Source organism: Dioscorea cayenensis, chromosome 4 (assembly GCF_009730915.1).
Source record: "Dioscorea cayenensis subsp. rotundata cultivar TDr96_F1 chromosome 4, TDr96_F1_v2_PseudoChromosome.rev07_lg8_w22 25.fasta, whole genome shotgun sequence".
Taxonomy (NCBI): domain Eukaryota; kingdom Viridiplantae; phylum Streptophyta; class Magnoliopsida; order Dioscoreales; family Dioscoreaceae; genus Dioscorea; species Dioscorea cayenensis.
The window spans coordinates 6138653-6153041 of record NC_052474.1 but is presented as its reverse complement, the minus strand read 5'-3'; the positions used below and the strand labels follow the sequence as shown (position 1 = coordinate 6153041).

Below are 14389 nucleotides of genomic sequence, written 5' to 3'. Positions count from 1 at the left end.
TATGTACACTTTCATCCGGGCAATACAAAAATTGGGTTACAAGTTCGCACCTATAATTAAAATTTTTTTTGGCACCATTATATTATGTGCTTTTCGAACTTAAACAATGAAAGTCTCGTAACCAGCGCTGCTTGACCAAACACCCTTCCACAACAAATTCAAAGCTTAAAACTAACAAGTCATCTCTATATATTTTTTCTTTCATTATTTGTTTAATGTAGGTCTATTAATTAATTGTCCATGGACACAAGAGAGGATGAGAATCAAATCTCAAACAAAATTCACAAAACAAACACCATCATGTGATGGTTTTTATGTTAACAAGATGGCATGAGAAAAATGAATATATACATACATATATATATATACATTGTCACAGCTTTAAATGACAAATGAATTCTTGCTTAAATGTGGTCAATTTATACATAAATTTGAAAGCTGCACCAATTTAGGACTGACATTTGTAGTATTGAGTTTCACTCACTATTTCCAACTTAATTGCTCTATGACTACATGAAAGCTTGCATGAATTAGTAACAGATTTCCTCCCTGTATTATCAAATAACTAGATATATACTTCCCTGATATTTTTGAGTTTACATTAATTTTGCCTTGTTATTCACAATACCATCAGTTTCAAAAGTCTAGCATGATCTGTACATTGCTTTGATTCAACCAAAGGATGTTAAGAAGCGGTAAGTCAGTAACAAACAGACAATAAAAGGCAAAGTTTGATCGATAACATAGCTCCATTACTAGAATCCAAAATTACAATGCAACCACGTCAAGAAGCAGTAGCTTCAACCATAGTCACATGAACATAGATGAGCACATTAGCACTAGCAATGAAAATCTTATCTAGGACTAGATATAGCAAATAATAATAAGTGCACAGAAGCGTAAATCATAATAATAGAAATCCCATGCAACAACTACCAAACTTCCATGCAGTTGGTTGTAGTTTTATTCAGCGAAAACCTTTTTGTTAGGTTCAAAGACATACTTGATCAGTGAATCCTTGATTGATAGCAACTCCGGGAACTCCATTTTCAACTTTGATGCATCCATCTCGTTGTTGCTTCGAGCTGCAACGATGACTTTAGCCTGTTCTTCAAGTGTAAAGTTAGCCCACTCAAAGCCGGGGTCAATGTATTTCTTATACATCTCCAAGATCTCATTGTGGCTTACAACACCAGGGTTGGTGAAGTTCCATATGCCCCTGCAGTTCCTTTTCGCCATCTCAACTGATAAGGGCAGAAGCTCATCTAAGATTGTCATGCTGTTTGGAATGTTAACAACTTTGTTGTAACGAGAAATCTTAGTGATGAAGTTGCGAGGATTGCTAAGGTCGGAAGATATTGGCATGCGGACTCTGAGAGTGCACACATTTTCAAATTCTTTCATAAGCTCTTCAACCTGCATTGAGCATTGAATGGAACATTTCAATTAGCTTTGAGGATCTAAAAACCAAATTGAATAGACAAGATGAACTTACCATAGCTTTTGTCTTTGAGTAGAATGAACCGGTGAAATTTGGTTTGTCTTCCTCCTTGAAACCAATACCAGAACCTTCAGGGTGGCCAGCATCATATTCAAATATACAGCCAGTAGCATAGTTCATCATTAACAAGCCATGCTCCCTGCATACATCTGCCAGAGTCAACGTGCCAACGACATTGGTGCGAATCGTCTCAGGCTTGTGAGATTCACACCAGTCAACATTAGGCCTGCCAGTAACTCCGGCAGCATTGAACACATGGGTTGGCTTCACATTCTGAATATCCAAGATCAGCTGAGACCGGTCCTCCAACCGCCCCCTCCCATACTCATATGGGATCCCTTGCTTCTCACATATCTTCCCAAGAAGGCCCCCAATCCATCCAGTCCTCCCGTAAATCAAAAACTTAAAAGAAGACTTCTTAGGAGAAGCAGCTGCCCCCCTTGAAGCCGGAACATTCATCTTGTTCTGACCCGGGCTGCTTTCTGACTCCGTGTTCTTGATTTCTTCAGAACAATCAGGTTGCCTTTCAACCCCAGGCATCATTAGCATCCGCGGATGAGGCACAAGTGCTCCAGAGACATCTCCCCACCAAGTAGGATTGCTGGTATACCATTCCATTGTCTTTCTCAACCCTTCCTCCCACGTGGTTCGCTCAGACCAATCCAAATTCTTAAGCTTTTGATCATCCAAAAAATATCGCTGATCATTGAACGGTCTGTTCTCGACAAACTTGATAGCGTTTTCTGGATCCAATGAGAAAAGCTTGCATATATCCTTCGCGACATCAATCACCCTCCTCTCTTTCTTTGTCCCTATATTATAAACATGCCCAATTTCACCTTTGTGAAGCACAACCTCAAAAGCCTCGGCTACATCCTCACAGTAAAGGTAGCTTCTCACATTAGACCCATCACCGTGGATGGGAAGGGGCTGTCCTTTCATAGCCAAGAGGATAAATTTGGGAATAAGCTTCTCAGGGAACTGGTTCGGCCCATAGACATTGTTCCCTCGCGTTGTTATGACAGGGAGGCCGTATGACCTGCCATAAGCCATGACAAGCATTTCAGCGCCCGCTTTAGTGGCAGAGTATGGGTTTGTTGGGAGGAGCTGAGATGCCTCATGGTTACCAACCACAGCATCTTCATCAGTCTCTCCATACACCTCATCAGTACTGACATGAATAAACCTTCTGATCTGGCCAGTCACCTTGCAAGCCTCTAGCAGAACATGGGTTCCATAGATGTTGTTCTTGGTAAACTCAAATGAATTGCCAAAGGAATTATCAACATGGGTCTGCGCTGCAAAGTGCATGATTGTATCAATGGATTCAGTGATTAGAATGTAGTTAACAAGATCAGCACTGCCGATGTCTCCCTTGACAAACTTAAAGTTAGGGGAGGAACGAGAGGGATTCAGGTTCTTCAGATTGGAGCAGTAGTCTAGCTTGTCGAGAACCACAACCTTGTATTCAGGATAGTTACGGATGAGGCGGTTGGCGACATGGCTAGCAATGAAGCCAGCCGCACCGGTAATAAGAATGTTCTTTGGCTTATAGGTTGTCATTGAATTCTAATACTGCAGGAAAAAAAACTCGCATTGGTGAACTGATAGATTTCAGATAAACGAAATTTAAATTGAAGAGGAATTTGTTGAGGCAGAAGCACTAAAAATTGTGAGTTAGTAAAAGCTAGTCGTTTTTCGATTTAAAGATGTCATATTTAACAAAGTACAATTGAATTGTCTAATTGAAGAAGTAATTGGTAAATTCCTACACAAACAACTAAGAACAAATTATGATCTGTGCAATGGGAAAACTACCACAATCCACACAGGACTGATTACACATTTAATATTCAAAATTCAAGGAAAATTTATTGAAACAGAAGCACAATAACTTGCAAGGCAGCAGTTATTTTCTTAAAGATGAACCATTGCAAGGTTGTAATTTTTTTCACTGAAGATGGCACATTTAACTGAAAAAAGTTTAATCTGAACATACTGAATTGAAAATGAGGAAAGTATTGAAACACTTGTCAACTTGAATCAAATAATGGACATATTAAAAATGGATTCAAATTGATCAACTCATGAAGCATAGTTGGCATACATATTTAACATTAAAATTTTAACAATTTATTGAAGCAGAAGCATGATAACTTGCAAGGAAGTAACTTGTTTCTTCAAAGATGTTACTTTTAACAAAAGAAAGAAACCACACAAAAGTCTAATTCCAGAAGTAACTGAGAATGGAACTAAACATTTAATCATTCACCAAAGGAATAAAAAAATGTAAAGAGAAAAAGGAACTAATATCTCAATGTATGAAGGATAGCATACAAACTTTTAAAATTCAAAATCACTTGTTGAACTAGAAGAATGAAAACTTTGCAAATAAGTAACTTTCTCACAAAAGGCATCACATTTAACCAAAATAAATAAATAAATAAATAAATAAATAAATAATCTTGGTTTAATTTAAGAAGCAATTCACAAAATCCCTATTCAAATAATTAACATTTCCATGCAAAAATCTCACAATGTGGCAGTTAATCGAACACCCACACTACAAAACAAAGAAATAGAAATGATAAAAAAATTATTAAAAAAAAGAAAAACTTTTTTACTGGAAAAGAGAAGGAAACAATAAAAAGCCGAGCTTGATTCCCTCCACTGAAGTCAAGAATCAATACGGAAACCAATGCATCACTAGATCAAGCATAAAACGGAAGAACAAAAGGGTCAGATCTAGCATTTCTAGAACGATATCAATGAAATGGAATCAGAGATGAGGAAATAACTCACGAGGTCGATGCTGCGGCGGTGGAGGCTTGAAACAAGGTTGTGGATTTAAGGGCGAAAGCGAGAGAGAGAAAGAGAGGTGGAGGGGTATTTTGGTAATTTAAAACTTTGTCACGTGTGAGATCGAGCACGCCCGACGCACGCGCGGCATCTCTCTGTGAAATTTAGATTTTGTTTTTCTAAAAAAGGGATTAATTTTGCTATTATTTTGCATGGCAGTTCTTGTATATCTTTTTATAGAATTTTTTTTTTTTTGTGAAAACATCACTGAAGTTTTAGGAAATTACAACTGGTCTCACATTTTCTATTTTGTTCTCGTTACTACACAAGGGATATCATGGAAGTTCTTTTTATGGCTACACCCTTCAAGTTAGAGGAAATTATATATGGGAACATTTCATTGCACAAGGTGATATTATTCAAAGAATATGAGTATAATAATTTCAATTAATGTTGATTTGTACTCAAAAGAAAGTAATTGACTTGTAAATTAGCTAATTTCTTTGTGTTGATATATAGCAAATTAAAATTATATTTTTCAAAATTACACCTAATATTTATTAAAAATATTATTACCAGTAATTCGAACTTTTCACATTGATTGAATGAGATCACCGAAACCGGTGTGAATACCGAGCATGAGACAGAGATTTGTTAAGTCGAACACGTGTCAGTCAATGATTTGTTTGTGATCCTGGGAACTAAGATATGACCATGTGTTCTTACATGAATTTGCGAGCATTAATTTATGTAATAGTGAGTTATTTAGTCTTTTCTCAAAGATACCTTTGTCAAACTTTAAAATTTCATTAAAAAATATTTATAATTGATTAAGCAGGAGTTTAAAATATAAAATTATATTTAATCTATCTAATAGTGAGTTATTAAAAGCTTAGCATCTATTAGAAAGCCATAAAATCTGGTATTAAATAATTATATAAATATATATATATTTTATTCTGATAAATGACTCTTTCACCCAATTTTGTCATAAATAAATAAATGTATATATATATATATATATGCACATCATAATCAACACTTCCCCACCAGGACCAGTTTGACAGTGTCCCTTTCTTCAATGGGCCATTCGAGCTTCTTGTCGTTGGTGGCAATTACAATTCTATGCATGTGACTATAAAATTGATTTCATTTCATTTTTATCTTTATTTTTTAGTAATTTTTTTATCTATTTTGTATTTGTTATTTGGTAATAACTATGAACTAGTTGTGGGGTGAGGTAAATATCATGTGGGGTCACCAAACTATAGCCAACTATCAAAAGGGATACCCACCTTAAATTCGTATATTTTTGAATACTATATAATTTGATTTCGCTTCAACGGGAGAGTAACTGCTTATTTTCGGGGATAATTTTCTGACGTGGCCGCTGGACCGATTAAATGGAAGCGCCAATGAGAATATTATAATCCTCATCACCGTTTTTAAACCACATCACCTTCGTTCGTGGCCACATCAACATCCAGCCCATTCGTCTTCTTCGTCTCCTATCTTCCCTTCTCATTCTTAATCTCCTGGTTTTAAATTTGCTAATATTTTGCATGGCAGTTCATGTATATCTTTTTTATAGATTTTTTTTTTTTGTGAAAACATCACTGAAGTTTTAGGAAATTACAACTGGTCTCACAATATCTATTTTGTTCTCGTTACTACACAAGGGATATCATGGAAGTTCTTTTTATGGCTACACCCTTCAAGTTGGAGGAAATTATATATATATATATATATATATATATATATATATATATATATATATATATATATATATATATATGGGAACATTTCATTGCACAAGGTGATATTATTCAAAGAATATGAGTATAATAATTTCAATTAATGTTGATTTGTACTCAAAAGAAAGTAATTGACTTGCAAATTAGCTAATTTCTTTGTGTTGATATATAGCAAATTAAAATTATATTTTTCAAAATTACACCTAATTTTTTTTTATTTATTAAAATATTATTACCGTAATCCAGCCTTCACATTGAAAAAAATTGAATGAGATCACCGAAACCGGTGTGAATACCGAGCGTGAGACAGAGATTTGTTAAGTCGAACACGTGTCAGTCAATGATTTGTCTTTGATCATGGGAACTAAGATATGACCACGTGTTCTTGCATGAATTTGCTAGTATAAATTCACGTGATAGTGAGTTATTTAATCTTTTCTCAAAGATACCTTTGTCAAACTTTAAAATTTTATTAAAAAATATTTATAATTGATTAAGCAGGAGTTTAAAATATAAAATTATATTTAATCTATCTGATAGTGAGTTATTAAAAGCTTAGCATCCATTAGAAAGCCATATAATCTGGTATTAAATAATTATATAAATGTATATATATTTTATTCTAATAAATGACTGTTTCACCCAATTTTATCATAAATAAATAAATAAATGTATATATATATATATATGCACATCATAATCAACACTTCCCCACCAGGACCAGTGTGACAGTGTCCTTTCTTCAATGGGCCATTCGAGCTTCTTGTCGTTGGTGGGCAATTACAATTCTATGCATGTGACTATAAAATTGATTTCATTTCATTTTTATCTTTATTTTTTAGTAATTTTTTTTTATCTATTTTGTATTTGTTATTTGGTAATAATTATGAACTAGTTGTGGGGTGAGGTAAATATCCTGTGGGGTCACCAAACTATAACCAACTATCAAAAGGGATACCCACCTTAAATTCGTATATTTTTTAATACTATATAATTTGATTTCGCTTCAACGGGAGAGTATCTGCTTATTTCCGGGGATAATTTTCTGACGGGGCCGCCGGACCGATTAAGTGGAAGCGCCAGTGAGAATATTATAATCCTCATCACCCTTTTTAAACCACATCACCCTCGTTCGTGGCCACATCAACGTCCAGCCCATTCGTCTTCTTCGTCTCCTATCCTCCCTTCTCATTCTTAATCTCCTGGTTTTAAATTTGCTAATATTTTGCATGGCAGTTCATGTATATCTTTTTATAGAATTTTTTTTGTCACTGAAGTTTTAGGAAATTACAAATGGTCTCACATTTTCTATTTTGTTCTCGTTACTACACAAGGGATATCATGGATAGGGGTGTAAATGGTAGCAAGTCTTTACGTGAGATTATTCGAGATCGGCTAGGGTCAATCGCTCGAATTCGATTCGATTTTTACTGAGTCGAGCCGAGCTCGGTACTCGTTTATGTTGACGATGAGCTCGAGCTCAAAAATACTTCAAATTTCGTGATGCTCATGAGCTTAAACGAGCTTTTTTATATATAAAAATATTAAATTATTTATATATAAATTACAAAAAAATACATAATTATATAAACTATATAAAAATTATAAAAAAATACTTATGTATACAAGTTAATCGAGCTTAAACGAGCCGAGCTCGAGCTACTTGAGCTTTTCAGCGAGCCGAGCTCAAGTACAAAAAAAAAAATAGCTCGAACGAGCTTGAGCTGAGCTCGAGCCTGGTGATACTCGGCTCAGCTCGGCTCGTTTACAGCTCTAATCATGGAAGTTCTTTTTATGGCTACACCCTTCAAGTTAGAGGAAATTATATATGGGAACATTTCGTTGCAAGGTGATATTATTCAAAGAATATGAGTATAATAATTTCAATTAATGTTGATTTGTACTCAAAAGAAAGTAATTGACATGCAAATTAGCTAATTTCTTTGTGTTGATATATAGCAAATTAAAATTATATTTTTCAAAATTACGCCTATTTTTTTATTTATTAAAATAATATTACCGTAATCCAGCCTTCACATTGAAAAAAAAATTGAATGAGATCACCGAGCCGGTGTGAATACCGAGCGTGAGACAGAGATTTGTTAAGTCGAACACGTGTCAGTCAATGATTTGTCTTTGATCCTGGGGACTAAGATATGATCACTTGTTCTTACATGAATTTGCGAGCATTAATTCACGTGATAGTGAGTTATTTAGCTTTTTCTCAAAGATATCATTGTCAAACTTTAAAATTTTATTAAAAAATATTTATAATTGATTAAGCAGGAGTTTAAAATATAAAATTATATTTAATCTATCTAATAGTGAGTTATTAAAAACTTAGCATCTATTAGAAAGCCATATAATATCGTATTAAATAATTATATAAATGTATATATATATTTTATTCTAATAAATGATTGGTTCACCCAATTTTATCATAAATAAATAGATAAATAAATAAATAAATGTATATATATATATATATATGCACATCATAATCAACACTTTCCCCACCAGGACCAGTGTGACAGTGTCCCTTTCTTCAGTGGGCCATTCGAGCGTCTTGTGGTTGGTGGGCAATTACAATTCTATGCATGTTATTATAAAATTGATTTCATTTCATTTTTATCTTTATTTTTTAGTAATTTTTTTTATCTATTTTGTATTTGTTATTTGGTAATAACTATGAACTAGTTGTGGGGTGAGGTAAATATTATGTGGGGTCACCAAACTATAGCCAACTATAAAAAGGGATACCCACCTTAAATTCGTATATTTTTGAATACTATATAATTTGATTTCGCTTCAACGGGAGAGTACCCGCTTATTTCAAGGGATAATTTTCTAATGTGGCCGCCGGACTGATGACGTGGAAGCGCCAGTGAGGATGTTATAATCCTCATCACCCTTTTTAATCCACATCACCCCCGTTCGTGGTCACATCAACATCTAACCCACTCGTCTTTTTCGTCTCCTGCCCTTCCTTCTCATTCTTAATCTCCTGGTTTTGTCCTCCTCCTCCTCCTTCTTCTTTTCTCAAAACTAAACGCAAAATCGTAGTGAGGGTTCTTCTAAAAGGCATCTCCTTTGCTCAATCTCATTCAAGAATTTTGACAGCTGGTTTCATTTTGTAATTGTCATGCTTGCAATTGTAGATGGTTTTGGATGTTGTAATAAGAGCAAAACTTTAGAGCCCACAATATATAACATATACATGGTAACATGAATTTTAGAGGCCACAACTTACGGCGTACATCTGGTAATATAATGATGATAATTTTACAGAGAAGTTCAGAACCTCGTGATGAGAATATTAGAAAAACAACAGCAAAACTAGTACCACCTTTCTCACTCTTTCTCTTTTTCTTTGTGTATTTATTTGGAAGTAGTTGTAGCCATGAACCATGAGAGTTAGGAAAGAGGTTTTGGTGTATTGCTTGTATTTCATTTTCAAAGTTGAAAGGGAGAAGAAGATTGATTGATTTATGGGGAGTGGTGGTGGTGGTGGTTGTGGTGGTGGGACTAAGAGGAGTGGATCAGGAGAAGTTAGGCAGTATATTAGGTCTAAAGTTCCAAGATTAAGATGGACTCCTGATCTGCATTACTGTTTTCTTCAAGCTATTGAAAAGCTTGGTGGCCAACATAGTAAGAACTAATGGGTGGGAGATGAAGAAGATGAGAGAAAAGAAGACGAGGGGGCGAGATGCTGATGTGGCTACGAACGGGGTGATGTGGATTAAAAAGGATGATGAGGATTATAACATCCTCGATGGCGCTTCCACGTCATAAGCTGGTCCACGTGGTCGTTCCGGCGGCCACATTAAAAAATTATCCTCGGAAATATGTGAGTACCCTCCTGTTGAAACGAAATCAAATTATGGTATTAAAAAAAATATGAATTAAAGGTGGGTATTTTTTTGATTTTTGACAATAGTTTGGTGACCCCACATGATATTTACCCACTAGTTGTGACATACAATCTATTTTTAAATTTTAATTTACTCTATTCATGACTTGATTAATTAAATATAATTTAATTAACAATCTAATGATTTATGGTATTATTACAATTTTAATATCTTACCAAAGATTGATGGTTTGATTTTGTGACTCATCCATATTTATAAAAAAAATTAATATATTAATATATTAATATATATATATATATATATTTATATATATGCCAATTTATAAATAGAGGCCGGATGTTATAAGTAATAGCATGTAAAACCAATAGAATGTTTTTTTGTTATTTATAAAAGAAAAATATGTGAACTTCAAAATTCACTTTTATCATTTACACGAAATAAATATATGTATCTTATTTTTATGTAAAAATAAATATAAGAAATGCATGTTTCCAATCTAGATTAATATTTTTTTTAACTAATAGTTTAAGGATTATATATAGGACAATATCAGAGTCCCCAATCTATTGTTTTTGTAAATACCTAGCTTCATCGATAGGAGAGGACGAGATAGATTGGAAGAACCTCTGGTTACTTCAAACGTGAACTTAAAAGACTCTTGCCGTCTTCAACAATTTGCTATGATTAGAAGTAAGTGATCATGCTTCCGCATATAATAGTACGACATAAATGTTATAATTAAGTTTTGATGAAATCTAACAGATTATACTTTGATACAACTTAGACTAATATTCTCTATCTTTGGAAATGTTTAATTTTCAATCGAAAGGGCATTTAATTAAAACCTAGAGGATCTTTGAGAGTATGCTGGTCATGAGAAATATCACAAGGAGTTCGGTGAGTTTTGACATTGTCAACCGTAAGAAGAATGCTCGTGGAAGTCTTGAACAAAAGAAATGAATATATATATATATATATAGAAAATCCCAGTATAAAAGCTATATATTCATTTCAATATTTTCAATAAATTATACAAGACAACAAAATAAATCTAACTATTCAGTATATTTCGGTCCAATGCTACAACCATATTATAGTAGATAAATTATTTGCACATTATTTTATCCCGTAATTTTTACTTGCATTTGTTTTATGAAAACATGCCAATTTTGCGAAATATAAATTTATAAAATGAGCTTTTTTTTATTTTCATTTTATAGTGCTTACACATTTATAAGTAGTGAAATTATAAAAAAAATGGAATTAGCATTAATATTTAATGCTACTCGCTTATGTTTAAGGCGTCTTCGTAGTTAATTCAGATTACGATGGTAAATTGATTCATGTGTTTTTTTCGGCATGACTTGCATTGGTAAGCATATAACTTGTTTTGTTTTCTTGAATATTTGAATGATATGTATGTTATTTTGTTTTTGATGAAAAATGTGATGTTCCCGTGTTGAGGGGTGATAATTATAAAACTTGAAAGGAGTTTAATTCTTTTCCAGTCGGGATGCATGGATTTTAACTATGCTATAAAAGAAGGATGAACCACCTGTGTTGTCAAACAATAGCTCTTACGTGTGATTACCTTGTATGTTCAGTGGGAGAGATCTAATCACTTAAGCATGATGTACATCAAGATGCGTATATCTGTTAGTATTTGTGGTTCGCTCCCAGATTGTGAATATATAAGAGATTTAGTAAAGGTAATTGATTATCAATTTAAGACTTTAGATAACGATCTTGTAGCACTCTCATGACCAAATTATTATCCATGAAGCTCACAAGTGTTAAAGGCATGTAAGAGCATATCATGAAGATAAGAGACTTAGCGGCTCAACTTGAGGCTTTAGAGCAGAATGATTTTTCATACACTTGCCTTGTGGACTTTATCTCTCTTCCACATCAGTATAACCTTTTAAAATCTCATATAGCACAGATGGGGATAAATGGTTTATTAATGAATTTTTGACCATGTGTGTTCAAGAGAAGGAAAGGTTGTTGTTAGAAAAGAGTGAAAGTGCACATATTACTACTCAAGGTAAGAAGAAAGGGCAAACCAAGCTGAATAAGGATAAAGGCAAAGTACTTATTCAGATCTAGAATGTGTCCAAGTGCTTTTTTTGTAAGGAGAAAGGGCATGTGAAAAAGGATTGTGTAAAACTCAACATTAGAATTATGGATTGTATTACTAGATTCAATCCACCAAAAGTATTATCACATGCATCAACCATATTAGATTCATAACAAAGAATCTAGTAATACAATCCATAATTCTAATGTTGAGTTTTACACAATCCTTTTTCACATGCCTTTTTCCCTTACAAAAGAAGCACTTGGACACATTCTCAATCTGAATAAATATTTTGCCTTTACCCTTATTAAGCTTGGTTTGCCCTAATTTCTTCAGTATGTGCACTTTCACTTTTTTCTAACAACAACCTTTTCTTCTCTTGAACACACATGGTCAAAAATTCATTAATAGACCATTTAATCCTCATCCGTGTTATATGAGATTTTAAAAGGGTTGCACTGATGTGAAAGAGAGTGCAAGATAAAGTCCACAAGGCAAGTGTATGAAAAATCAATCTGCTCTAAAACCTTAAGTTGAGCCGCTAAGTCTCTTATCTTCATGATGTGTTCTCGCATGCCTTTAACACTTGTGAGTTTCATGGATAATAATTTGGTCATGAGAGTGCTACAAGATCCTTATCTTAAGTCTTAAATTGAAAATAAATTGCCTTCAATAAATCTCTTATATATTCACAATCTGGGAGCGAACCACAAATACTAACAGATATACGCGGCTTGATATACATCATGCTTAAGTGATTAGATCGATCGCACCCATTGAACATACAAGGCAATCACACCTAGAGCGCTATTGTTTGACAGCACAGGTGGTTCATCCTTCTTTATAGCATAGTCAAAATCTATGCATCCCCTCAACATAGGAACATCACATTTTTCATCAAAAACAACTGATTATACTGCTACAATAAATAAATAACATACATATCATTCAAATATTCAAGACAACAAAACAAGTTGGTATGCTTATGAATGCAAGCCTTATAAAAAAGGAAAACATGAATCAATTTGTCATGACAAATTGCTTGTGGGCCAAGATATGAATACAAGAGTAGATTCACAACCACCGATAAAATTAATGGACAATTAAAATTCTTTAATATTGTGGGTGACTTAATAAATAAAAATTAACTATTATTTTATCCTAATTAATTATATAAATATAACAAAAACTTAGTGGGGCAAAATCATTATATCAAATATAATTAATCATAACTTGTCACTCGATAAAACTAATAAATAATTAAAATTGCATAATATAACTTTAGTAATAAAATTATTTATTATTTTGTCCTATATAATTATAAAAAATATAACAAATTTTATGGAGAAAATTTATTATATTAGTTATAATTAATTATTGATGTCATTTAATCCAAATGTGATCACACTCATAATGCAATTTTCAAAGGTATAATTATGGATGGTGTGACCACTCCATAATTAGCCAAAATTCATTCTATCACATGACATGTATACCATATACATGGACCAATTCAACTCAAAATAATTAATTATATTAATTATAATTAATTCACTTGAAAAATTCATACAAACATACACTCAAAAAATAAATAAATAGATAAGGTTCAACATGCTAAGGCACACTCAATTTGGTTAAAGCAATGACATTTTGCACAAACACCTATTAATCTATTTTATTTAAAGACATTCAAAACAATGAATAAAAATAAAATATAATAAATTAAATTAACTTAGAATATAAAATAAAATAATAAATTAATGCTAGGGTTTTACCCCAATTTCACCCACGATAGGGTGGCACCTGGGCGTCGACGGTTCTAGGACCGCACCTGACAACCGCGGGTGACAAGATCAGACCTAGCTTGGCCGTCGGAGGCTGCAGGACTGCGCCTGGGCAGCCACATGCACTGCTAGGCGTTGCCACTGCTGCGGCTTGCACGGGGAGACCGCACTCCCACTGCACGGGCTGCCTGCGCCTGTGCGCAGCACACACCCGTGCGGAGTATAGTAGCGCATAGGCAGCGTTGTGCTGGCGCTGCCCATGCTCACACGTTGCGTAGGTGTGGTTACGCACACCTGCGCGTTGCACAAGCGCAACAGCCCACACTGCGTGCACACATAGCTCGTCGATTATGAGTCGCAACCCACGTGCTCCCTAACCGTTGCCCGTGTGTTGCCGAACTACAACATGTGCTATGTGCGGAACAACACACCCTAAGGCATGCATAATTTATTATTATTATTTATTTATTTATTTTGGTAAAACAAGGCTGAACCCAAAAGAATTCATACAAACCCTAGATTCCATGAATGCTCACCATAATCAATATGTAATTAAGAATATACATGAAAATAATGCATAACATAATGCACAAGATTCAAAC

The 14389-nt window shown here is 33.8% G+C and overlaps 1 protein-coding gene across 3 annotated transcripts; it reads right to left on the bottom strand.

Annotated features, from left to right (window-relative positions):
* Positions 1 to 718: 718 nt before the first annotated feature.
* Positions 719 to 4386, bottom strand: LOC120258971 (trifunctional UDP-glucose 4,6-dehydratase/UDP-4-keto-6-deoxy-D-glucose 3,5-epimerase/UDP-4-keto-L-rhamnose-reductase RHM3). Of its 3 annotated transcripts, none has more exons than XM_039266471.1 (3): positions 4304 to 4386; positions 1496 to 3076; positions 964 to 1416 (listed from the first exon to the last, which is right to left on the bottom strand). In XM_039266471.1, exons 2-3 carry the CDS (start codon positions 3062 to 3064, stop codon positions 964 to 966), a joined length of 2022 nt encoding a protein of 673 aa, XP_039122405.1. In that variant the 5' UTR covers positions 3065 to 3076; positions 4304 to 4386. The 3 variants fall into 3 exon arrangements, with proteins under 3 accessions (XP_039122407.1, XP_039122405.1, XP_039122406.1); XM_039266472.1 differs by lacking the exon at positions 4304 to 4386 and adding an exon at positions 4126 to 4286; XM_039266473.1 differs by lacking the exon at positions 4304 to 4386 and having other exon boundaries at positions 719 to 1416; positions 1496 to 3064.
* Between the last annotated feature and the right edge of the window lie 10003 nt (positions 4387 to 14389).

What these genes read in the sequence shown, in the direction of transcription:
- LOC120258971 (XM_039266471.1), bottom strand. Translation starts at nt 3,064, where the DNA reads ATGACAACCTATAAGCCAAAGAACATTCTTATTACCGGTGCGGCTGGC. An exon ending in ACTCAAAGACAAAAGCTATG is followed by an intron (nt 1,417 to 1,495) that starts GTAAGTTCATCT and finishes TGCTCAATGCAG; the next exon opens with GTTGAAGAGCTTATGAAAGA.